Source organism: Lampetra planeri, chromosome 45, assembly GCF_965212315.1.
Source record: "Lampetra planeri chromosome 45, kcLamPlan1.2.h2, whole genome shotgun sequence".
Lineage (NCBI taxonomy): Eukaryota > Metazoa > Chordata > Hyperoartia > Petromyzontiformes > Petromyzontidae > Lampetra > Lampetra planeri.
In genome coordinates this window covers 1,692,790-1,719,912 of record NC_136151.1, presented here as the reverse complement: position 1 = coordinate 1,719,912, position 27,123 = coordinate 1,692,790, and the positions used below count along the sequence as shown (strand labels likewise).

Below are 27,123 nucleotides of genomic sequence, written 5' to 3'. Positions count from 1 at the left end.
TCAGGACGCACCACTCAGATCCACAATCCTCACTGGGGCACCAACTTTACCGTACAACCACCGCCACCCCACCCACAGCCCAGGGTGTAGGGGCTGAGTGAAGGTTTGGTGAAACGAGTGCAACGGCGCCATGGAGTCGGCGCTGTAAAACGACAGCAGCCCTGCGTCACAGTCCAGATGAACCCCGACTCTCTGCGGAGGCTGCGACACCGACAGTGAGGTCTCTACACCACCATGCCGCACTGAGAAGCTGTCGCCATATTTCAGTAGACACCAGGAGCCGTCAGTCCCTCCTAGGCCGCACTCAGCACCACGCCCTCTCCGTGGGATCGTCCCGTACGCGACTCCAACCCGACACTCCTCCGCGCTCCCCACGTCCACCTCCCAGTAGTGCTGACCCGACGAGAAGCTATCAGAGCACAGGGCTTGGTGCCAGACATCAAAGCGGTGTGGGTGATGGGGGCGACTCTGGGCGACACCGCTCCGCGTCATTGTCCTGAGATCCGAGGAAATCTGGAGGCGGTCGTGGGCTGAGTTTGTGTCCAGAGTCGGTGAGCGTCCATCTGTGGTGAGGACAGCGACGACGCCCGCACTAATATTCGTTAGTATTAGTGTACATATGCTAATATTCGTTAGTATTAGTGTATACATGCTAATATTCGTTAGTATTAGTGTACATAAAATAATATTCATTAGTATTAGTGTACACAAACTAATATTCGTTAGTATTAGTGTACATATGTAATAAAAGACTCGGTCAGGCACTGCTGGTCTCCGCTTGTCTTTTATTCAGGTTCTTCTCCGCACCCCGCTGGTCTCCTCCTCGGACCAGTGTCGTCTCGCGCGCGCCCCGCGCACGCTCCCTCTCGCGTGCCACACACGCTTCTCCGTTAGCTCCTCTACTCCTGCACTCCGCACACCGCTAGCCGACGGTGTGCTGAGGTCCTTCAGCTCAGACTCTTAACTTCCCCGACTGCCCCGATCTCTTCCGGGCTATATATATCCATTCCCCCCACGTGACCCTGACTCCTCCCCTTCTGGATCGTCAGATCCGGCCTTCCCATACTACCCCGCTGGCTCCGCCCCCATTCACCTCGCCTCCCATTGGAGCCGAGGTGAACGGTGGCCCCTCCCACACGCCCCGCAGACCAGGCTCTGCCCTCCAATACCCCGGGCCATGTGATTGGACCAGAGCCCAGCAACAACCCCATTTACGCTCGCATTACACATATACTAATATTCGTTAGTATTAGTGTACATATACTAATATAATGGTGTAAAGACGACTCGGAGGCAAATCTTCTTAGGGGCTTATGCCAAGGGTTTATTAGGGGCTTACGCCAAGGGTTTATTAGGGGCTTACGCCAACTACGAACTAATGGAATAATATACTTCTCCCTAGGGATAGGGGTACCAGGCTCCTTAGCACTCTAGCTTCCCGGGCTCTTCCCACTGCGCCGGCCGAGGGATCAACCAACATCGGCCGACCGGGTAAAGCAGCCACTCCTAACGCTAGCGCTTGTTGCCCTGAAGACTCCGTTATCCCTACCCCTGGGTCTAGCTTTCACCCTACACGTTCGCGGGCTCCTGCGACGACCCTGCTCACGTCACGGGCTCCAGCTTTAGTACCCCAGGGAGACATGATGTCATCGCCCCGTCCCCTCTGCATGACATCACTTCCTGTGATGTCATCGCCCCGGAAGGTCGGCCCGACGTCATATCTTGTGACGTCATCGCACAGGAAGGTGAACGTGATGTAATGTTTCCAGTTACTCCTCTACATTAACCCCCCCCCCCCCCCCCCCGTGACAAAAAAAAACAGCCGGCTCGGCTGTGACCATTACAAGAGCGGAGCCCGGCAACCCGGATGGGAAGACAACAACATGAGAAGAGCGCAAGTGACACGTGTGTGAAGGTAGGACCGGCTGCTAGAACGCAAACCCAACACTAGGGCAGCACAGTACAAGGCAAAGTTTGGGAACATGACAATGGAAAAGTAGCTGGCGACCAAGGCTGGAGGCCAATGAACCGGCCCCTTGGAAGGCCTTCATCTCATGGGACAACGTAAAGTGTGAGATGAAGGCAGGGGGTCGAAGAAACGGCGCCATTGGCCATCACCGTATTCGCACACCCCTCGAGTGCGTGTGTGCAGCGGGCCTGCTTCCCCATGTGGCGTCGGCCGTTGGAACCGGTGGTGTGCTGGCAGGTGACAGGTCTGTCGCTGGTACATCCGCCGGAAAAGGCGGCGCCATAGATGTTACCGGCAGGGTCTCTGCAGGCGCACACAGGTAGGGCATCGCTTGCTCCATCACAACCCATGCGGCCCAGCTTGTCGTCCGCATCAATCGCTGGCCGCTCCGGAAGTGGGGATGGATCAGAGAGGCCAGGCGGTACAACCCGCTTAAGCCGTGATGGATGCACAATCCAGTGGCGGTGGCCCAACCGAATACGGACACGCTGTCGTCGGCGGACCTCTACGACCTCGACAGGGCCCTGCCCAGGGCGATGCAATTCAGGGAACGTGCCAACAGGTACTTGGGGGCAGTGCAGCCACGCCTTCTGCCCCTGTTCCCATAGAAGGCCGGCCGCCTGGTGTTTGAGCATGCGCTCATTACCTGCCTGCCGGCTGGCCGAATTGTCCAAAGCCGCCTACCGTGCCTTGCGCAACCGGTCGAGCGTGACTTTCATTGGGACAGGCACCGGCGAACTTTTTTTCGAAGGCCCCAGGTCCAGTTGGACGTGCATCGGAGGCTCCGGTTCCCTCCCATACATTGAATAAAAGGGAGAGAACCCTATCGAGGCGTGAGGAGCCAACCTATACGCAGCCAGAACCCCCGGAATGAACAGGTCCGAGTCCAATTGGGAGTTACTCACGTGGTGGTACAACATGAATGTGAGGGTGCGGTTCAAGCGCTCTACCATCCCGTCGGACTGGGGGTGGTAGAGCAAGGTGTGGATTTTCTTCACGCCAAGAAGGTCGCAGACCTCCTTGAGCAACCGGGAATAAATATTCCGCCCCTGATCGGTTAACAGCTGTTCTGGTGCACCATTGTCCAGAACGTACCCCTGAACGAACGCCTCCGTGATGGACGAGGCCGACTGGTCCATCAGAGGTCACGCCATAGGCCAACGGGTGAGGTATTCGACTCCCACCAAGAGATACCTGTGACCCTGTTGGGATGCTGGGAATGGGCCCAAAATGTCGAGTGCCATGAGCTCGTCGACACGAGAAACCTGGATGGACTGCAGCGGGGCCTGATCCTGGCGAACTGGGGCCTTCCTCCGTGCACAGTCCTGGCAATCTTTAAAAAGCAGTGCCACGTCACTCTCCACACCCGGCCAATAGTAGTCCCGTTTAAGGGTCAACAAGGTCTTATTCTAGCCAAGTTGCATAAGTTTCTCGTGAATAGCTCGGGTTAATTTACTTTGTAAGCCAATGGGTACAAACACACAATAGCGTTCCAATTGGGCATCCCAACGCATGAGGAGGCCGTCATGTACGGCGATCACCGGGGCAGCCAATGGAGCCGAGCTCCGGGCATTTGGCCCAACACGGCGTCGTAGCCTCAGCAGAAAGGAATCCTCCATCTGCAACTTGGACCATACCTCTCGGGGGAGTCCCAGGCCGAAATCAACAGGCAACGCCACACCCGGAGGCGAAGCCGCTTCGGCCAATGCAACCAACTGGGCCTCGGTGTCCACTGGGGCCTTGCATCATCTGGAACCCATGGTACAAGCGTCCGCCATCCGTAGACTACCTGGAAAGGCCATTCGCAGTCCCATGCTGTGCCCCCTTCCTGTGGATAACGTCAAAGGGGTACTCCTGGAGTACCTCGAGCCAGCGGGACAGTTGACCCGAGAGCTGGTCAGTCTGCAGCGAATATTGCAGGGCCGCATGGTCGGTCCGGATGGTAAACCGCCTAACATACAAATAAGGCCTGTACAGCTGAACAATGAACACTATGGCCAGCAACTGCCTCTGGGTCACACAGTACCACTGTTCAGTGGGAGACAAAACACGGCTGTCATAGGCCACCACCCTCTCAACCCCGTCGGCCACCTGAGCCAGGACAGCCCCAATGCCCATGTCGCTGGCATCGGTGTCGAGGAGGAATGGTTTGGAGAAGTCCGGATACCCCAAGGGCGGTGCATCCACCAAGGCCGTGCGAAGTGCCACAAAAGTGGCTTCCTCCTCTACCCCCCAGCGAAACTTTTGACCTTTGGTGAAGAGTACGTGCAGTGGTTTCACAATATTCACAAAATCGCGGACGAACCGACAATAGAATGATGTGAAGCCAATGAAGCTACGCACCTCAGCAACAGATGTAGGAGTCGGCCACATCCGGACACAAGCTGTCTTTTCCGGATCCGTGGCCATACCTGATGCACTCACAATGTGTCCCAAATACTTTACTGATGGTTGCAATAAATGGCATTTCTGTAGTTTGAACTTCATGCCCGCGGCCCGCACTTTGACGAACACTGCCTCAAGGTGTTGCAAGTGCTCGTCAAACGTACGGCCGAAAACAATAACAAGTAGATTAAACAAGATTCCCAATGCAGCCCTGCCAAGACCATTTCTATGAGACGCTGGAAGGTGGCCGGGGCCGAATGGAGACCCATAGGAAGCCGATTGAATTGGAACAGCCCCAGGGGTGTGTGGAACGCTGTTTTGGGTGTAGAGGCCTCGTCGAGTGGCAATTGCCAGAAGTCTGAGAGCAAGTCTAGGGTCGAAAAGAACCGCGCACCCGAGAGAGCGGCCAGGGAATTATCCATGCGAGGCAATGGATATGCATCAGCCACTGAGATCTTGTTTAATTTATGGAAGTCGATGCAGAAGCGGAGACTCCCATCCCGTTTCTTGACTAGCACAATGGTGGCACCCCAAGGGCTAGTGGATGGGGAGATGATGTCCGGTGCCAACATCTCGTCACTGCAGAGCGGACATGATCCTTTTCCGCCGGGCTAAAGCGGTGCGAATTTAGCCGAATAGGGGCCGAGTTGACCATATCTATGTGATGTTCCAGGAGTGTGGTGCGTCTGAGATTATATAACCTTTCAATGAGTTTGCGGAGCCGCTGGTGCGCCTCGGAGGATAACGAGGCATTGTCGTTACACAACACATCGATCCACGATGCGTCGGTCCTCCCTTTGTGCAGCGCACCTGTCACAACCTCTCCAGCTGGCCTAGCGTCATCGGGAGGAGGGCTTGGGGTGGCGTGTGCTAAAACGGCACCGGCCGGAACGACGATCGGCGAGGGCCCCGAAATTAGGCCCTGCAAAAGGGGTCCTGGCCCACCGAAATGGCTGTCAAGTGCCTACCAACCCGTCCGTCCTAGAAATGTCATTTGAGGGTGACAAGAGGATACCTGCCTCCGGGGAATCCAATGTCAATGGCCTGCGCAGCCTAAGGCATAGTAGGACTTGTAACCCCGGTGGAACAGTCACAGACACCTTAGTCAAGGCCCGTACACTGGCGGCAAGGGGGGACAGTACAGTGGCAGATTGCAGAAAGGGCAACCACCCCCCCCCCCCCCCCCGATGGCATCTCTACACAACCCTGGTCCACAAGGATTCGCACGGGCATTTTTGCCCAAAAGTCTGTCCACAAGAAGCATGGCACTGCCAAGGTCCTGGAGACAAGAATGGGCCCCACCAATTAAAATTCCCCAATTTTGATGGAAGCCATAATGTGGCCCCAAATGCCCAAGTTTCTGCCATTTGAAGCCACGCAAGCACCTCGAACCGGCCCCAACGGCCCAACGCTGCTTGGCAGCAACAGAAAAATTACTCGGAAACTATAGTTGCGGACGCACCCGTGTCCACCAGGATTGGTACCTCGACCCCTTGCACGCCATCACGCGATGTGTGAGCGCATGCCACTGGTGGGTCCACCTGGGCCACTCAGTAGATGGCGAAGAACGTGCAGAGGCTGAGCCCGACCCCCCAGAGATGGCCCTGTGAGGATGGGCCCTAACCCCACTTGATGCGTGAGGTGAAGGGAGCGGCCGTGCGATTGATGCGTCGCGACTCGCCTGGGGTCCAGAAGCTGCTCCAAAAGAGGAGCCGCTGGGAGGAGGAGAGGCCTTGGTGAAGGTCCCTGGAGCGTTGCAGCAGGCCCGCTCGATGTGGCCCCGCTGGCCGCAGCGGAAGCGGGAAACCGGCTCCGAGTTCTGCAGGCGAGGAGGTCCCGCTCGCCAACGCTGCGCCGGTCGACGACCTCTGGCACCCCCCCCACGGGGGTCGGGCCTCGCCAGTGCTGCGAAGGTGTCCTCTCCTGAGGGGCGCTGAAATTCCCGCGCACGCCGCCACCCCGGGCGGTTGTTGCAGAGCGAGGTGTGCCTGGATGTTCTGGGTCACTTTTAATGATGTTATCTGACCCTCCTCCGCTATAGATAACGCGATGCCGAGCTCACGAGCAAGGACAAGCAGCCTTTCAGGGGCCAGCGAATCCAGTGTTTGCCCACCAGGTCGGGGTATGCAGCCTGAGCCAGCGCCAGGAGAGAGCAGTGGTAAACCAGCGGCGACTCCCCCTCCTCCCACCGCCAGATGGAAAATTTCAAACGTGCGCTTGACGGCAGCTCAAACACGGCGGCCATCTGGTGGTACGCCGCCGGGAGCGATGCTCTGTCCTCCAGAGGGATGGCCCTAAACGCCGGTAGCGCCCTCTCATCCAGGCACGTTGGAAGGGCCCACAGCACCTCTTCCATGGGCCAACGCACCGACTCATACACCACATCGAAGCGGTCTTGAATGGACAGCCAGTCACACCTATTCACGACGAACGGCACGACGAACGGCACGACAGAAGGCAACCGGCGCAGCCGCTGGTCACCCAACGACATGCACTGCGAGGATGCAGTTACACCTGACGGCGTCTCCAAGGCCACGGCAGTGACGCCGGGTTGCCGAGCCGCGTCAGCCTCGGCGGCCAGCTGGGAAACCCCGGCGGGTTGCGGAGCCGCGGCGGCAACCGCAGCGGAACACGGAGCCGCGGCGGTGAGCGGAGCCATGGCAGCACCGGCGGCGGCGTGCGGAGCTGCGGCCCCCATGGGGGAGGCCATGACGGTGGACATTGCGGCGGGTTGCGGCGTCGCGTCAAAGATGGCGCCCGGTTGCGACGTCACGTATAAAATGGCGCCCGATGGTGGCGTCACATTAAAAGTGGTGCCCAACTCCCGCGGCGTGTCTGTTGGGCAGTTGACCCCAAATTCAAAACAGGCGGGAGGGGAAACGGCGGAAACCCGCCATTCCCATTCCAAATTTATGTCCGTAGGAGCAGCTCCTGCCGCCCTGCGAGGGTCCGCCACATGTCTGTTGGCGGTGCGCCGACTCCCCCGGCCGCCGTCTCCTCCTGCTCTGGTCGGGCCGGCTCCACCGGGAGCACCTCCGGGGCCCCGGTCTCCGGGATCACCACAGAACCCTCCTCCAGTGTGCACCGCAGGTGGAATTCTTCGTCTCGCACCAGACCTGGACATGGTGGTGAGCACTGAAGTCACTTCCAACACCATTTGTAATGGTGTAAAGACGACTTGGAGGCAGATCTTCTTAGGGGCTTACACCAAGGGTTTATTTGGGGCTTACGCCAAGGGTTTATTATGGGCTTATGCTAACTACGAACTAAGGGAATAATATACTTCTCCCCAGGGATAGGGGTACCAGGCTCCTTAGCACTCTAGCTTCCGGGCTCTTCCCACTGCGCCGGCCGAGGGATCAACCAACATTGGCCGACCGGGTAAAGCAGCCACTCCTAACGCTAGCGCTAGTTTCCATGAAGACTCCGTCAGCCCTACCCCTGGGTCTAGCTTCCACCCTACACGTTCTCGGGCTCCTGCGACGACCCTGCTCACGTCACGGGCTCCAGCTTAAGTACCCCAGGAAGACATGACGTCATCGCTCCGCCCCCTGTGCATGACGTCACTTCCTGTGACGTCATCACACCAGAAGGTGAGCGTGATGTAATGTCTACAGTTACTCCTCAACTAATATTCGTTAGTATTAGTGTACACATGTAATGTGAGGATATATTCGGGTTGCTGATAGATCACACCTCGTTACGATAATTGGCTCTGCCGGTCCTGACCCATATCCAATGGGGGGTCTAGGGGCGTGGCCCTGACGTAATGAGAAGGTAACATCTGTAAGTAGAGGATTGGTTCTGCTGGCTTTAGCCACAGCCAATGGGGGGACGAGTCAGGAGCGTGGTCCTGGGAGCGTACGATGGAGTCTAGAAGATTCCATAGAGGGTAACCAGGATTGGTGGAAAGGTACCACATGACCCGGGTATTAAAAGGGGTGGAGACGGACAAGACGTGATCAAATCTGGAACGAACGGAGGGTGAGGCCACGCTGGAGCGGGGTCCAGGCTGCCACGTGGCCGCGCGTGTCTCTCTCTCTCCCTCTCACGCTGTCTGTCAGCAGCGTGAAGGAGTAAGATGGGAGTGTTGTGAACGAAAGACAAATAAAGACCGGATTCCAGAAGTCGCTTCCACGACCTTTATTACACACATACAAATATTCATTTGTATTAGTGTACATATTCAGTCATACCTCGGTAAACGACTGCTTTGGAATACGTCGAATTTGGCATACGTCATGTTTTGACGAGAAATGTCTTGGGATACGACGTCTTGCTTGGGATACGACGCGCTTGCTAGAACTTGTATGGGTCGGGATTAGTCACCGCGTACCTGTTCACGACTTAAACAAAGCGCCGCTCCTCAGTCTGCCTGTAGATCTCGTTCAGTGCACAACCCTTGCTATAACTCTCTGTGAAATTTCACAGAGAGTTAAAGCCCCTCCCCTTCCTCACCACCATTCTCGTAGGCTATCAACTCCTCTCAGCAAGGTAAAGTGACGTTAAATTTTATATTTATTTAAATTTCTTTTAATTCATTTATGCATGTATTTTAATTTATGTATGCATTTTATACAACCCCATTAATGTCTAATATGCCATATAAAATATAATTTATTATACTCTGGAACGGATTATTTCCTTTCCCTTTATTTCTTAAGGGAATAATTCGTTTGTTATACGTCATTTTCGGTATAAGTCCTACCTTCTGGAACGAATTCACGACGTATACCGAGGTACTACTGTACTAATATTCGTTAGTATTAGTGTACACATACTAATATTCATTAGTATTAGTGTACATAAACTAATATTCGTTAATATTAGTGTAAATATGCTAATATTCGTTAGTATTAGTGCACACAAACTAATATTCGTTAGTATTAGTGCACACAAACCAATATTCGTTAGTATTAGTGTACATATACTATTGTAGAGGAAAAGTTGTTGATGTTACGTCACGCTCACCCTCTGGTACGATGACGTCACGGGAAGTGACGTCGTGCACTGGGGGCGGGGCGGTGACATCATGTCCCCCTGAGATACTTAAGCTGAAACCTGTGATGTGAGCGGGGTCGTCGTGAGAGGAACGTGAGAGGGTGGAAGTTGGGACCCGGCCGGCCGAAGTTGGTTTAGTCCTTGGCCGGTGCAGTGGGAAGAGCCTGGATAGTCGGGGTGGTAGTTTTCTCAGTACCCCCCTGGAGAGATATATGCTAGTCCCGTCCCGTGTTAGGCGTAAGCCGTAATAACTCTAGGCGTAAGCCCGTAATAACTCTTAGGCGTAAGCCCATAATAAACCCTGGCGTGAGCCCCTACAAGACTTGCCTCTGCGCCATTTGCACCATAACAACTGGTGTCGGAAGGGGCTTTGTTTCTCGCCGCTATGTCCAAGTCCGGCGCGAGACGAAGACTCCCGCCTGCAGTGCACTCTGACGATGAAGAGGACATCGGGGAGGGCCTCGCGATGATCCCGGAGACAGGGGCCCCGGAGACGCGCCCCATGGAGCCGGCTCGGCCGGAGCTGGACGAGATGGCGGTTGCAGGAGCTGCCGCGCCGCCATCGGACACGTGGTGGGCCATCGCGGGGCAGCTGGAGCTGCTCCAGCGCACGATGGCACAGCTCGCCATCACGATGGCCGAGGTGGGATATCGCGTGCACGCGGCGGGCACAATTTTCGACGGGGAACGCGGGGTTCCCGCCATTTCATCTTCCCCCCTTTTTGAACGTCGCCGCGGGAGTTGGGCGCCATGTTCGAAAGCGACGCCGCCATCGGCCGCCATTTTGTGCACCACGCCAAAACCGGGCGCCATTTTTCATGCGACGCCGGAGGTGGGCTCCATATCCATTGTCATGGCCGGCCCCATGGGCGCCGCTGCTTCGTCCATCGTGGCCGGTTCGAGCACGACTGCGCTGCACGCTGTAACTGCGGCCGCGGCTCTGCACCCCGCTGCGACATCCCTGCTGGGTGCCGGGGCTGATGCAGCACTGCGGCCCAGCGTCGCTGCTGCGGCCGTGGCGACGTCGTCGGGCAGGGCAGTGGGTGAGTCCCCGCCGGGTGTGTGGTCAGGTGACCGCGAACGGGGGCAGCCTTGGCATTTTGTGCCACGTCGTCACTTCGGTTGCAATCAGCAAGATTGAATTGGTGGGGCCCGTTCTGGTCTCTAAGACCTTGGCGGTGCCATGCCTCTTGGGGACCGCCAGGATGCCCGTGCGGATCCTGGTCGACCAGGGGTGCATGGAGATGCCGTCGGGAGGGTGGTTGCATTTTGATGGTCCCACCTGGGTGTCAAATCTTGCTACCCCTCAGGCTGCGCAGACCCTTGAAATTGGAGTCCCCAGAGACAGGCATCCTCCTGTCTCACTCCAATTATTTCTCGAGATGCGACGGGTTGGTGGGCACCTTGACACCTTGACGGCCGAATTCGGGCCCCTCGCCGATCGTCGTGCCGGTGGGTGCGATGTTAGCGCACGCCACCCCAGGCCATCCTCCCGATGATGCTAGGCCAGCTGGAGGGGTTGTGACAGGCGTGCTGCACAAAGGGAGGACCGACGCATCGTGGATCGATGCGTTGTGTAACGAGAATGCCTCGTTATCCTCCGAGGAGCACCAGCGGCTCCGCAAGCTAATTGGCAGATTCACTGATGTGTTTAGCCAGAGTAAATTCGATTTGGTTCATACCACTCTTCTGGAACATCACATTGATACGGGCGATTCGGCACCTATTCGGCTAAATTTGCACCGCTTTAGCCCGGCGAAAAAAGATTATGTCCACTCCGCAGTTGTTGACATGTTGGCCGCGGACATTATCTCCCCATCCACTAGCCCGTGGGGTGCCCCCATTGTGCTAGTCAAGAAACGGGACGGAAGTCTCCGTTTCTGCGTCGACTTCCATAAATTAAACAAGATCTCAGTGGCTGATGCATATCCATTGCCTCGCATGGACGATTCCCTCGAAGTTTTCTCGGGTGTGCGGTTCTTTTCGACCCTAGATTTGTTCTCGGGCTTCTGGCAATTGCCACTTGACGAGGCCTCTAGACCCAAGACTGCTTTCCGCACACCACAGGGGCCGTTCAAATTCAATCGGCTTCCTATGGGTCTCCATTCGGCCCCGGCCACCTTCCAGCGGCCCATGGAGATGGTATTGGCGTGGCTGCATTGGGAATCTTGCTTAATCTATTTGGAAGACTTGATTGTTTTCACACGTACGTTTGACGAGCACTTGCAAAGTCTTGAGGCAGTGTTCATCAAAGTGCGTGCCGCGGGTTTGAAGTTCAAACCGCAGAAGTGTCACTTGTTGCAACCATCAGGGAAGTATTTGGGACACATTGTAAGTGTGTAAAGTGTTTCCACGGATCTGGACAAGATAGCTTGTGTCGCTGAGGTGCATAGCTTTGTTGGCTTCGCATCATACTATCGCCGGTTCGTCCGCAATTTTGCGGCAATTGCGAAGCCACTGCATGCACTCTCTGCCAAAGGTCAGAAATTTCGCTCGGGGATGGAGGAGGAGACTGCTTTTAGGGCACTTGGCACGTCCTTGGCGGATGCACCGCCCCTTGGGGTACCCGGACTTCTCGAGACCATTCCTCCTCGACACCCAAACTAGTGACACGGGCATTGGGGTGGTACTGGCTCAGGTTATTGATGGGGTGGAGCGGGTTGTCGCCTATGGCAGCCGTGTTTTGTCTCCCACTGAACAGCAATACTGTGTAACCAGGAGGAAGCTGCTGGCTATAGTGTTTTTCATCCAGCTATACAATTACCTGTTGGCACGTCCCCTAAATTGCATCGCCCTTGGAAGGGCACAGTCGAGGTCGTGGAGGTCCGCCGACCGCAAGGCATCCGTATTCGGTTGGGTCGCCGCCATTGGATTGTACACCCATCTCGGCTCAAGCGGGTTGTTCCGCTGGGCCTCTCTGAATCATCCCCACTTCCGGAGCGGCCGGCGATTGATGCGTCCGACAAGCCGAGCCGCACGGGTTGTGATGGCGCGAGTGATGCCCTGCCCATGTGTATGCCCGCAGAGCCCCCGAAAGTGACGCTGGCGGCGACGGGCCGTTCGGCGGATGTTCCGGTGACAGACCTGTCTCCTGCCGGTGCATCGCCGGTTCCATCAGCTGATGCCTAACGGGGCAGCGGCCTGCCCTTGGATGCCCCTGCTGCGCCCCCCACCAGTGGTACCACCGGCGGCGCCTCACCCAGCGGATGTGCCGGCGGACTTGACATGGGCCAGCGCTCCGCCGGTTATGATGACCGATGCCGCACGGGGAAGTGGGCTCGAGGAGCGTACGAAGTCGGTGATGGACAGCGGGGCTGTTTTCTTCAATCTGCAACCTTTGCCCCTACTTTTCCGTGGTCTCGGGTGGGGACTTTCTCCAGAATTGACCTTGTACTGTGCTGCCCTAGTGTTGAGTTCGTTCTAACAGCCGGTCTTGTCTTCACACTCGTGTCACTTATGTTCATCCGTGGTTGGTGGCTTCCTGTCTGGGTGGACTCCGCTCTCGTAAATGGTTGCAGCCGGGAGGGGGGGGGTGTGTGATGTAGAGGACATTCCAGGATGATGACGATACAGGAAGTGACGTCGTGCACAGAGGGCAGGGTAGTGACGTCATGTCCCCCTGAGGAACTTAAGCTGGAACCTGTGACGTGAGCGGGGTCGTCGTGAGAGCCAGGAACGTGAGAGGGTGGAAGTTGGGACCCGGGGTAGAGTAACCTAACACGAGGTTAAGGGTGGCTGCTTAACCCGGCCGTCCGAAGTTGGTTTAGCCCTCGGCTGGTGCAGTGGGAAGAGCCCGGATAGTCGGGGTCATAGGTTTCCCAAAATCATACCCCTGGGGAGATATATGCTAGTCCCGTCCCGTGTTAGGCGTAAGCCGTAATAACTCTAGGCATAAGCCGGTAATAACTCTTAGGCGTAAGCCCAAAATAAACGTTAGTATTAATGTACACATACTAATATTCGTTAGTATTAGTGTACATATACTAATATTAGTTAGTATCTATGTACACATACAAATATTCTTTAGTATTAGTGTACATATACTAATATTCGTTAGTATTAGGGTACACATACTAATATTCGTTAGTATTAGTGTACACACTCATATTTGTTAGAATTAGTGTTCACATACACATATTTGTTAGTATTAGTGTACACAAACTAATATTCATTAGCATTATGTAGTGCTCGACTTGACACAACAGCTTCTTGTTTTTCTCTCTCCTTTTATTTCGCGTATACCGATCAAAATTCCTCCAGCTGACACCGATCAAAATTCCTCCAGCTAACACCAATCAACATTTCTCCTCCGTGCTCTCCGCTCTCTCGCCGCGTTCCACCGGCCTCACTCTCGTCTCCACTCTCCCTGTCACAGTTCAGCCGCTCTTTATCGGCTCCGCCGACACACTCAGCCGTATCTCTATCAGCTTCTCTTCCCACACTCCAGCCGCTACTGGCTTCGTCGTCTCACTCCAGCCGCTTCTGCTGGCATCTCCACTGCTACCCTACACTTCTCCACTGCTACCCTACACTTATCCACTGCTACCCTACTCTTCTTCACTGCTATTAGCTCCGCTGCTTGGACTCCAACATCCTCTGTCTCCTCCCAGGCGCGAACTCCCGTCTGCTCCAAAACCCCCTTTCTTTATCCCCCAACCAATTAATCTTCAATTAATCTGAGGCATCCCCCGCGACGCCACTCGCCCCAAGCCCCCGTTGGCACCTGGCATGTTTTCCCAGACAATGCGGCGCCACTTAGCGACAACAACAACTCCTCAGCCAATCAGCGCCCTGCGTCCTTAATTACCTCTTACCACCTATTCCTGTTCTCAGACAACGCGTCACCTCCTTTGGACAACAACAACTCCCAGACTATCAGTGCTATGTGTCCTTAGTTGCCCCCTACCCATCTCTGACCTTCTCCCTACGCCTAGCAACAACAACTCCTCGACCTCGTTTGCTCCCACTGAACTCCACTCGCGCGTATACACACTCTCGCGTGTGGCGCGTACTTTCAGGCACTACATCACCCCCCCCCCCCCCCATGTTTAAAGAATTAGCCGTCCCCGCTAAGTATAACGCGTCACACGGCAACACACAACAACCCTTATGTACATAGTTACACGATACCCCCCCTGACAATACAACACGACTACTACGCCACAGAATGTCAAGAAAAAGTCCCTTTTCGGGAGCGGGTACCCGCAGCCGGTCCATCACCCCGGCCCAGGTGAACAGGGGACAAGGGCGGGGAGCATCCCTCCATGGGTGCAGGGCAGCATCCTGCCCGTGATGTGTGCCACTCCTCGTAACACCGGCCGGTCCCTGGCGAAACCGGATTCCATTCCCATGCGTCCCGGGGCGGCACCTCACTCAAAAATGGTGATCGTGTCGACACACTGGCAGGGTAAACTGCTGAGGTGCGTTCTCACGCCGCCGCACAACACGCTCGTTGGACACATCTAATACAGGCCGCTCCGGGATGGGAGATGACCCATCATAAGGCAATACATATTTCTTCAACCGCGATGGGTGAACATGCCACAATCGACGACCGCACCGAATCCGTAAACTGTGTCCCTTCGAACCTCCACAATTTCAATGGGACCCTGCCAGGGCAATGGAATTTCGGTGATGTGCCCATTGGCACCATAGGACAATGCAACCAAGCCCTGTCTTCCACTTGCCATGGCTTCCGCGTAGGCTGTGTACCGTGCAGGCACTCATTAGCCACCTGAATCCGCTCCGTATTCCCCAGTCAGGCCTCTCTAGCCTCTTTCAGACGGTCCAATGCTACTTGCATGGGTGCAGGCACCGCTGACAACTTTCCCTTAGTTTTGACATCCAGTTTGACCAGGGCCGGGGCCTCCGGTTCTCAATATGGTTGCACCGCAACTCTCACCGCGTGCACCCATTACATGCATTAACGTACAAATAAACATCGTTCTGCAAACCCGGCCAGTGAAGAAAAATCGTTACTCAAAGTCAATGCGGTTTTCTTCTCACCCAAATGCATCAATCCTCGTGCGCATCGCAAATAAATTTTCCCCTCAAGCACAACAGCACCACAATACAACATTTCTGCAACACGACATCCCCACAAATATTGTCGATACAACTGCACGAAGTATACAATCGCCAACAATTCTCTGCGCATTACACAATATTTTTGCTCCACCGGCAGACAGCACGCGACTGCCGTATGCAATGACTCTTTCCACCCCATCGATTTTCTGCGACAAAACAGCGACTATGTCACTGGCATCGGTGTCAAGAACAACCATCTCTCCAAAATTTGGATATCCGAGCGGCGGTGCGTCTGCTAAAGCGTCCCGAAGCGTTTCAACGAACGCTGTTCCTCGTCACCGCATAGGAACTTTTTTTCCCCTTAGCGGTCAGTGTATGCAGTGGCCTCGCAATCGTAGCAAATCTTTGACAAATCGACGGTAGTACGACGCAAATCCCATGAAGCTACGCACCTCCGACCCCGTTTTCGGCACTGGCCACGTGCGTACACAACTCGTTTTCTCCGGGTCAGTGGCGACTCCCGCCGCACTGACAACATGACCCAAATATTTGAAAGACGTTCTCAACAAATGGAATTTTTGGGTTTTAAATTTCAAATTGGCGTCCCGTACCCGGCCAAACACAGCTCGCAGCCATTGCAAATTCCCCTCAAAATCCTTACTGAACACAATGACGTCGTCAAGGTATATCAAACATGACTCCCACTGCAATCTGGTGATGTTTCAATAGGGACGTGCGGCAGACATCATATTTCCCTGAGCTAAAGACGTCCTTAAATTCCAAAACCAGCTTACGGAGATGCGACCCCTGCTCAGATGTCAAATCATCATTACATTACAAATCCCGGAACCATCCCGGTTCCTCATCACTCTGCGGCAGTGCATTTCCCTCGCCTGCTGCCAAGCACGCAACCCCTTCTGAGTTCTGTGCAGCCAATGCATATGCTAACGTAGTCCCTTCTTGAATAACAACTGACTCGTGCCCCGTATTAACAATCTGAATAAATGGTTGGCAATTTTCCGGCACCATCGTAAAAGCTCCGACCAAGGAGGGCGTCTGTGCCATGGCGTTTGACGGCGTCAACAATACACTTTCCCCCAGGTTATCCAATAGCAGGCCCTTTTCAAGCGCAAAGGCACGAGCATCTGCATCGCAGGTGGAACACGCACTGTGCGACTAACCACCGCCTGCACCACAGCATTTACATGAGCTAATAACCACATACATTGTGTACCTAACATCATCGTCATCATCGTCACAATCATCATCATCGTCACAATCCACGCCACAATCATCGTAGCACATTTAGATGGAGTTCCCAAAAATTTAAGGCATTTCCCCGATGGCAATTCCAACCATCATCCCTCTATTGAGATCGTAATGGCATCCTTCGTAAGAAAAAAATCTGTGCCCAACAACATGGCACGGCCAGAGAAGCCGAACCCAAATATATCCCGTTACACACACCTCCCCAACTTGAATTGTTGCGAGCACGCGACCCAAAATTCCCAACCTGCCCCCATTTGCCGCTATACACGTAACATCCACTGGTTCCAAAGCTTGGGGCGAGGTTGGCAATGATCAAAAGTTTCCAAGAAAAGAGGGTCGCTGAAGCCCACGTATCAAAAATTACTCTAATTTGTACCCCTTGAACAAGCGCCATCACATCCGACGAACCCGGCGTGGAACCCAAAACGTGATGAACCAACGCGCCCCATACAGCATTACTGTGCGATTCGTACGAAGGGGGATTCACAGTGTGTGGTGTCACGGATGGGTGATGTGAAGAATACGGCCATGTATTAAAATGTGTCGCGACTTGCCTGTTGGTCCCGGAATGGGGAGAATCCGCGGTTCTAGTCTCCCGTCGTCCTTGGAAAGGCGCCTCTCCATCTCCAGCAGTCCCGTGCAAAGTGTCCTCGACATCCGCACTCGTAGCACGTCCGCCGGGCGCCACCCCCGTACGTCTTGGGGCGGTGAGGCAGGCTCGTGAGCGGCCGTGCGGCCGCTGCTGCCAGCGACCCCGGTTCCTCCAACTCCGACGGGCCCCCGACCGCGCCGGCGCACACCACCAGAGGCCATGCCGTCACCGCCGCTGGTTCGTCGTGAAGCCTCAACCGTTCCAAGTGCAGCCGGCGTCGTGAGCCCGGAGTCGGCGACCCCGGCGCCTAATCGGCGTCCGGCTCCGCTTCTGGCGTAGCTGGAGAAATATATAGCTGCGCCGTCAGCCACCGCTGGTGTCGCGAGCTCGTGCGGCGGCTGATCCGATCCCGTCGGCGCCTCCCGTATCGTTAGCATGAATCGTTCGAACTCCTTCGCAAGCGCCATCATTCTGGCCTCCCACTCAGCCATCGCAGCCCTCCATACGTGAGGCGGGCTTGGTTCGTCATCGTCGTCTGGGTCATCCTCCTCCCGCGGAGGTGCCCCACCATCCAGGTCCATCGGAGGAGCCACAGCCTCCAACCCCGACGGGGGTATCACGTCTGCATCGCTGCTGTCGGTCGACGAGCCCGCCGGTACGTTCTTCCTCTTAGCGACTTTCTTTGACATGTTGGCGCGCTTCTTTAATCACTTCTGACTCCAGTTGTAGTTTCTCGACTTGACACGACAGCTTCTTGCTTTTCTCTCTCATTTTATTTCGTGTATACCGATCAACATTCCTCCAGCTAACACCGATCAACATTTCTCCTCCTCGCTCTCCGCTCGCTCGCCTCACTCGCTGCGCGTCTCTCCATCGACTCTCCTCTCCACTTTCCCTGTCACAGTTCAGCCGCTCTTTATCGGCTCCGCCGTCACACTCAGCCGTATCTCTATCAGCTTCTCTTCCCACACTCCAGCCGCTTTCTACTGGCTTCGTCGTCTCACTCCAGCCGCTTCTGCTGGCATCTCCACTGCTATCCTACACTTCTCCACTGCTACCCTACACTTCTCCACTGCTACCCTACTCTTCTTCACTGCTATTAGCTCCGCTGCTTCGACTCCAACATCCTCTGTCTCCTCCCAGGCGCGAACTCCCGTCTGCTCCAAAACCCCCTCTCTTTATCCCCCAACCAATTCATCTCCAATTAATCTGAGGCATCCCCCGTGACGCCACTCGCCCCCAGCCCCCGCTGGCACCTGGCATGTTTTCCCAGACAATGCGGCGCCACTTAGCGACAACAATAACTCCTCGGCCAATCAGCGCCCTGCGTCCTTAATTACCTCTTACCACCTGCTACTGTTCTCAGACAGCACGTCACCTCCTTGGGACAACAACAACTCCCAGCCAATCAGCGCTCTGTGTCCTTAGTTGCCCCCTACTCGTCTCTGACCTTCTCCCTACGCCTAGCAACAACGACCCTTCGACCTCGTTTGCTCCCACTGTACTCCACTCTCGCGTATACCCACTCTCGCGTGTGGCGCGTACTTTCAGGCACTACACATATACTAATATTCGTTAGTATTAGTGTACATACTAAAATTCGTTAGTATTAGTGTACATACTAAAATTCGTTAGTATTAGGGTACATATACTAATATTTGTTAGTATTAGGGTACATATACTAATATTCGTTATTATTAGTGTACACATACTAATATTCGTTAGTATTAGTGTACATATACTAATATTCGTTAGTATTAGTGTACACATACTAATTTTCGTTAGTATTAGTGTACACAAACTAATATTCGTTAATATTTGGGTACATATAATAATTTTTACTAGTATTAGTGTACATATACTAATATTCGTTAGTATCAGTGTACACATACTGCTAATCACTTGTGAATAATAATTAGTGAATAATAATAATTAATAACAATAATACTACTACAGTAATTTGACCATGGATGTGTGTGCAGTGGCAGTGAACAGCGGTGATGATGCCATCACCACGATGTGAGCGCCACTTTCACAGCGTCACTCTACAAACACGACGCCTGTACCACAGCCAACACAGCCTCACACACTCACATCCATCCACAAAAATTGTGTGTCACTCCGCTGCTGGATGTGCGCCTCCGCGCGCCGTGCGTGTCCTGGGTGGGGGAATTATTCGACCATACTTCACTGCTCTCGTCGGTGTGCGTTGGCGATGGTGGGGATCGTGAACGTAGAAGCGTAGATGTACAGTACAACAATGGTTCAGGCTGCGCTGCTCTCTGCCGGTGTGATGTATAAACATTCGGCACGAGAGAGATAAAGTCGGCCGGGCGTGGTGCTGGCCACCCACTCCCTCGTGTACCGTGCCGGCCTTCATAGGTGCTGTGCTCGCTAACAGCACTTGCCCCAGTACACAGCAGTAGTGTTTAGTAGAATATTTAAACTGTTAAACTAATTTTATTTAACCAGGTAGGGCCCACTGATCTATGTCGCTCTCTTTCAGAGTCTGCGTCTCTCTCCCCGTGGTGGCGTGGATTTTTCCCTGGTTCCTCGCGTTTTTCCCTCCACGTTTAGAATCAATTTGCATTCAGAGGATTTGGCTGCTGCTATAAATATCGATGTGAAGAGCCACTTCGTAGAGCTGTCATTGTGATTGTCGGGTCGCTTCCGAAAAAAGAGTGGCATGGTTCAGTGGCTTCCTTACCTGGTAAAATAAAATGAAATGTTGATGAAGGTGGGGAGGATAGAAGTGCAGTGCAACACAGCGGGACAGGCGGGTGCAAGACTGAGGAACTCACAGACGACAGGCAGGAATCTGTTCACGACCCTTTCAAGGGAGCGGATCGTGATGGCGTCCAGTGAAGTGGGAGGTGGGGGTGCGGATTCCTTTGGGATTTCTCTCCTGGGACAACCACCAACAGCATCACACACAGCCTCGTTTAACCACAGCATTGGAACATTCAGCATCCATAGCACACGCAGCACGTATCTCATACAGCTCGTGTCTCACACACAACCAGTGTCCCACACACAACAACCGCCATTCGCCACTAAGTGGTGGTGACGTCACCACGACGCTTGTGCCAGGCTATGTGCACCTTGAGGCCACGTGAAGTGTCGAACGCCAGCTGGCAGGAGGTCACGGGGCAGACCCAGGTGCCACGGGTTGATTGACTGAATTGACTGAGATGACTGGCTGATGCACTACCTGTGCCCCCCTACTGTGCCAACTTGCTGTGCTTTAGCCACCCCGGCGCTCCGCTCGTTGTTGTGAGCGTCGCTCCTCCGACCTCCGTTGTTGTTGGAGGGTTCCTGCCTCCAACTGCACAGCAACGTCCTTCACGAGCTTCTTCCACAGAGGCCGATCTTGACACCGCTGGTACCAGTCATCGGCAAGTCCACTCAGCTCCACATCCTCCTGTACCACGTCACTCCATTTCTTTTCTAGCCCGTGCCGCGCCTGTCTAGCCCCCTCTATCCGGCCGAACATGACCAGCCAACGCAGCCATGCCTGCCGGAGGAGCTCACCGATGGAACTTTGCCCAGATCTTTCTTGGATTTGTGAGCTCGTCACACAATCCAGCCTGGTTAAAACCCAGGATGGATCGTAGGCAGGCCAGCCTAAATGTTTCCAATCTGCGAAGATGCTCCATTAGGAGATGCTCATTAGGAGCTCCATTAGCAGGTGCTTAGTTTTGGTGGGGCTGATGGAAAGGCCTCACCTCTTGGTGGCATGCTCCAGGTTCAGCAGCAGCACCTCCAACTCCTCCTCTGAGTGAGCGGCAATTACCAGATCATCGGCATACATAACATGGTTGACCAATAGAAGGCCATCCCTTGACCACACCTGGGCATCGATCAGCCTCCCATTGTTGTCTGTACCAGATGTAAATTCCTCTGGTACAGCAATCAAATGTATCACCGACTACGTCGTCGAAAAATATGTTAAATAATGTGGGAGCCAGAGGACATCCCTGTCGCACCCCAAGGTGAACAGGGAATGACTCCGACTCCCGGCCACGTACAGTGAGGGAAAAAGTATTTTATCCCCTGCTGATTTTGTACGTTTGCCCACTGACAAAAAATTATCAGTCTATAATTTTAATGGTAGCTTTATTTGAACAGTGAGAGACAGAATAACAACAACAAAATACAGAAAAACGCATGTCAAAAATGTAAAAAATTGATTTGCATTTTAATTAGGGAAATAAGTATTTGACCCCTCTGCAAAACATGACTTTGTACTTGGTGGCAAAACTCTTGTTGGCAATCACAGAGGTCAGATGTTTCTTGTAGTTGGCCACCAGATTTGCACACATCTCATGAGGGATTTTGTCCCACTCCTCTTTGCAGATCTTCTCCAAGTCAATAAGGTTTCGAGGCTGATGTTTGGCAACTCAAACCTTAAGCTCCCTCCACAGATTTTCTATGGGATTAAGGTCTGGAGACTGGCTAGACCACTCCAGGACCTTAATGTGCTTCTTCTTGAGCCACTCCTTTGTTGCCTTGGCCATGTGTTTTGGGTCATTGTCATGCTGGAATACCCATCCACGACCCATTTTCAATGCCCTGGCTGAGGGAAGGAGGTTCTCACCCAAGATTTGACAGTACATAGCCCCGTCCATCGTCCCTTTGATGCGGTGAAGTTGTCCTGTCCCCTTAGGAGAAAAACACCCCCAAAGCATAATATTTCCAACTCCATGTTTGATGGTGGGGATGGTGTTCTTGGGGTCATAGGCAGCATCCCTCCTCCTCCAAACACGGCGAGTTGAGTTGATGCCAAAGAGCTCCATTGTGGTCTCATCTGACCACAACACTTTCACCCAGTTGTCCTCTGAATCATTCAGATGTTCATTGGCAAACGTCAGACGGGCATGTATATGTGCTTTCTTGAGCAGGGGGACCTTGCGGGCGCTGCAGGATTTCAGTCCTTCACGGCGTAGTGTGTTACCAACTGTTTTCTTGGTGACTATGGTCCCAGCTGCCTTGAGATCATTGACAAGATTATCCCGTGTAGTTCTGGGCTGATTCCTCACCGTTCTCATGATCATTGCAACTCCACGAGGTGAGATCTTGAATGGATCCCCAGGCCGAGGGAGATTGACAGTTATTTTGTGTTTCTTCCATTTGCGAATAATCGCACCAACTTTTGTCTCCTTCTCACCAAGCTGCTTGGCGATGGTCTTGTAGCCTATTCCAGCCTTGTGTAGGTCTACAATCTTGTCCCTGACATCCTTGGAGAGCTCTTTGGTCTTGACCATGGTGGTGAGTTTGGAATCTGATTGATTGATTGCGTTTGTGAACAGGTGTCTTTTATACAGGTAACAAGCTGGTGGCCAACTACAAGAAACGTCTGACCTCTGTGATTGCCAACAAGGGTTTTTGCCACCAAGTACTAAGTCATGTTTTGCAGAGGGGTCAAATACTTATTTCCCTCATTAAAATGCGAATCAATTTATAACATTTTTGACATGCGTGTTTGTGGAATTTTTTGGTGTTATTCTGTCTCTCACTGTTCAAATAAACCTACCATTAAAATTATAGACTGATTATTTCTTCGTCAGTGGGCAAACGTACAAAATCAGCAGGGGATCAAATACTTTTTTCCCTCACTGTAGTTTTACCCAGATGGTCAGGGACTCCGAAAGCACGAAGAACAACCCAGAGCCCAGGCCTACTGATGGTATCATAGGCCTTAACCAGGCCAATAAAGCAGAGATGTAGGTCTTGTTGGAATTCCCTACACCTCTGCTGTAGCAAACGGACAGAAAATATGGCATCTGTGCAGGACTGCCCTTTCCCACACACAGCCAGTGTCTCATGCACAGCCCATGCCTCACGCACAGCCCGTGTCTCACACACATTAAGTGTCTCACACACAGTCAGTGTCTCACCCACAGTCAGTGTCTCACACACAGCCCGTGTCTCACACACATTAAGTGTCTCACACAGCCAGTATCTCACGCACAGTCAGTGTCTCACAGACAGCCGGCATGTCCAACACACACCCTGTGTCTAACGCACAGAGCCTGTGTGTCTAACACACACAGCCCGTGTGTCTATCACACACATCCTGTGTTGTGAGTGTTAAACCGTGAAACGTTGAGGATCTGTACCTGCGCGTCTCCTCCAGGTGCCCCTGTGGAAGAGAGAGATAATGAGTGACGTCTCTACCCTTGGACCACGAATCCCCTTGTCACTGCCAGCTCTGTTGTTGTGGACACCCAAACGGCATCTCTACAGAGGCGCTCCCCACCTGCAGGAAGGCGAGCGAGTCCCTCTCGTGCTGCAGGGCGCGCTTGTGACGAGCGATGTCCTCCTCGATCCTGGACAGTAGCTCGTGCTCCTTCAAGGCCACGCGACGTAGAGCATCCCTCTCGTCCTCGTCCAGAGCCTTCCTTAGGCTGGCGAACTTGCCCGTGATGCGATCCCTGATCCCGGCCACCGATTCCTGTGGAGCCGCAGAGACCACGGTTGGCTCCCTGAGCCATGAGCTACTACATGTGTGCGTGTGGGCGCCATGGCGGCTAGGAGATGTTGACTTCCTTGCCTGGTATATAGCTGGTCGGGGTTTGATACTGACCCTGATGCCTGTATATTAGGAGTTTGTTCTCTCTGTAGTCGTTTGGATTTTTCTCTGGGTCCTACGGTTTTTGCCTCCACATTTACGATCAATGTCGCGCGTTTATAGTATTTGGCTGCTATCAAATTCTACATTACAATTAACCACTTTTGTTGAGCTATAATTTGCAATAGCCAGGTCGTTTCTGACAATTATCTGCATAGCTCAGTGGAGCCGTTCCTGGTAAAATAACAAATAATTTAGTCTATGGGTCTCTGTGTATCTATATTTGTCCCTATTTATCGCAACGGGTCTCCATATATCTCTATGTATCCCTATATATCTCTATGTATCCCTAAATATCTCTATGGGTATCTATGTATGTCTATGGGTCTACTGCTATATATTTTCACGTGATGATGATCATGTCAGCCACTTTGTTGAGCTACTATCATTCTGACAGCCAGGGTCGCTTCTGAAAAAGTCTGCATATGTCAGTGAGGCCTTACCTGGTAAAATAAAAACAGTTGTTATTTAAATAAACTCCGGTGACGCGATTAGGGACTGCGTGAGGTGCAGCTGTGCGGTGTTTGTGCCTCTCCGTCCATACCGGTGCACGACCTCCAGTGCAGTGCAACAGCTGCACCACAGCTCCACCCCGACAATTCGTGGCACTCTCTCCATTTTTTTGCCTCAGCACTGGAAAACGCGATGCCGAGTAACCCGACTTTGCGGCAGACTTTCTGATGCAGTTATTGAAAACAGTAAACGTACAACCCCCTTGTAAATTTTGATCTCCACAACTTCCACACTGGGTGGAGGTCACGGGGGTCAAAAAGTGAGGCCCGGACATGGTACCTGCGCCTCCTTGCGAGCGGCCTCCATCCGCTTGATGGACTCCTCCGCCTTCTTCATCTTCTCTACCGCTCGCGTCTCCTTCTCTACGCTCGTCTGCAGTGGGAGACGAGACGTCAGCAGGGGGAGACTCTAGCCTCCTGAGCCACCCTTCACACCGCCCTTCCCTTCACACCGACCCCTTCACAGCGAATGTCCTCATCTCCTCGCTGCCTCTGTATGGCGACTGAGACGGGAGGAACTGGGAGTTGGCAAGCTGATGCCTCATTGTAGCAGCAGCCGGTGGGAGCTGTGCTGGATTTGTGTCCCAAAGTATAGTTGTCTAGTTTAGAAGATAACTCAACTATAATTGTCTATCAGGTGGCTGTGATATCGGTGTCAAATATCTGTCCACTCAATTCCTTTACACGAAAATTATATATGAGAGCCTAGCATTCAATACATCCTAAGGCTGTTTCCTAAACAACAAGCAGGAGATGGCTACACAGGCAGGGACAAACAATCATAACAGAGCATGAACACAATTGTTTTTTTTTCACGACATGTTGTGCAGCCCAGTGACAGAATTGGTCAGATCGTGTTGCGTTGTCTCACTCTGAGGGCCTCACCTTCCGTGTCTCGTGCTCCTTCTTCAGCGTCAGGACCTTGTGTATTGTGTGTTTTCCTGCGATGGTGCAAGTTGAGCAGACCAGGCTGCTGTCTACTGTGCAGTAGAATTTCAGCTCCTCACTGTGCTCACGACACCGCCGCTCCTCCAGGTTCGCGATGGGAGCCACCAGGAGGTGTTCTCTCAACCTGGGATTCTCCAAGTGAGGCTTCAAGTGCGACACACAGAAGGACATCTCGCATCTCACGCAGGCCTTCACTACAGGAGTGTGACCATCACCGCAGATGTCACAAACGACGGCCGCGGCCATCCCGTCTCCAACTCTGAGCTGGTCCACCAAGTTGGCGAGGGCCACGTTCCTCCTCAGCTTGGGTCGCACAGGGAAGATCGCTCGGCACTGCGGGCAGCTGAAGCTGCTCGCCGTCTCCCAGGCGGCCTCTAGGCACCGGAGGCAGAACGAGTGTCCGCAGCTCAGCGTGGAAGGGCAGGCGAACGTGCCCAGGCAGATGGAGCAGCGCAGTTCACTATCCACACTCTCACTGGGAGTCGCGCTCGCCATGACCCAAGGCGTCACTGAGATTGCTCGCTGTGTGGCTCAAAGAGACGCTGGACCAGGACCTCTCTCTTATAGCGACGGTGAAGAAGGAAGTAAAATCCTTTTTTCATTGTCGTCACTAACATCACGAGACACTCCCTGGAATGGGAACACGTGCCCGTAGGGGCACAAACAGCAGCCTCAAGGTGAACACACCTTGACATTTAACGTTTTTTTTTGTTTTTCCCTCCACATTTACAATCAACATCACGTGTTTAGAGTATTTGGCTGCAATACATTCCTACGTGATAAGCTATCATTTGTGGCTAGGTCGCGTCTGCAAAAGGGCTAAACAGCTCAGTGAGCTTTACCTGCTAAAATAAAATATATAGTTGCCATAGTTGTAGATATCTCATGATGTCCTGAAACTCCATCTCAGTGTAATTACCACAACGTGACGAGTTGCGTGAATGTCATCGTGGCATCGGAGATTGAATTTGTCTGTAGCCTCCTGTGACCCATCCTGGAATCTTGAGCTATTTGCTACAGTGTGAATCTATCACCAATCCTACCTGCCTCCATCACCCACTGCTGGCGATGTCACCGTCTCTCACTCGCACCTTGTCCGATATTGCAGGTCCCCGTGCCGGCCATTCATTGCCGCACCCACCGCTTACTTCACCTGCGTTGTTGTTTCACATTCAAGCGCACGGCTACTCAACACGCATGCACACGTAGCAACACATATTCCCATCGGTGTTCACCATGATTGTGAAAAAGAGAATACAAATAAAACTAAACATTTATTTTATTTTATCAGGAGTCATGCCCACTGAGCTATTCGCTTATTTTTCCAAAGTGTCCTGCCCATCACAAATGACAACTCAACAAAGTGGCTCATCATGCTGGAAATGCATAGCAGCCAAATACTCTAAATACTGTATTCTAAACGTTTACATGAACCCGGAGACGCTCTCTTGGGCTCTGCGGGTTGTTCACAGCAGGTCACGAATGCATTGGACTCTACACCCCAGAGGGACTCGAGGAAAACCCGACCTAGATTCCACTCTACACGGCCTGGACTCATCTGCGTTGCTTACTAACGGATAAAAACACGGCACTGCGGTTGAAATCTTCCTTCTTCAAGGTCACCAATGCGAGTGAAGGGAGTTCATACGATGTCCAAGGCTTATTCCTCAGTGCAGCAGCAGCAGCAGCAGTGACGGCTCAGTCCTCAGTGAGACGCAGTTGCTCCAGGCCAGGCTGGCAGCGTGATCTGCCGCGGATTTTTGCAGCCAACAAATCCTCGCAGCGTCCC

General features: G+C 53.3%; 1 protein-coding gene across 1 annotated transcript; it reads right to left on the bottom strand.

Moving 5' to 3' along the window:
- Positions 1-25,829, bottom strand: LOC144732986 (E3 ubiquitin-protein ligase TRIM11-like). The gene is made up of 6 exons (XM_078614660.1): positions 25,272-25,829; positions 24,667-24,759; positions 23,503-23,697; positions 23,363-23,385; positions 20,045-20,148; positions 1-563 (listed from the first exon to the last, which is right to left on the bottom strand). The coding sequence occupies exons 1-6, from the start codon at positions 25,827-25,829 to the stop codon at positions 1-3; spliced, it is 1,536 nt and encodes a 511-aa protein (XP_078470786.1).
- Between the last annotated feature and the right edge of the window lie 1,294 nt (positions 25,830-27,123).

Coding starts and splice junctions, on each gene's coding strand:
- LOC144732986 (XM_078614660.1), bottom strand. CDS start 25,829: ATGGCGAGCGCGACTCCCAGTGAGAGTGTGGATAGTGAACTGCGCTGC. Junction 23,698..24,666: donor CCGCTCGCAAGGAGGCGCAG/GTACCATGTCCG, acceptor GCGGCTCCACAG/GAATCGGTGGCCGGGATCAG. Junction 23,386..23,502: donor ACTCGCTCGCCTTCCTGCAG/GTGGGGAGCGCC, acceptor TCTCTTCCACAG/GGGCACCTGGAGGAGACGCG.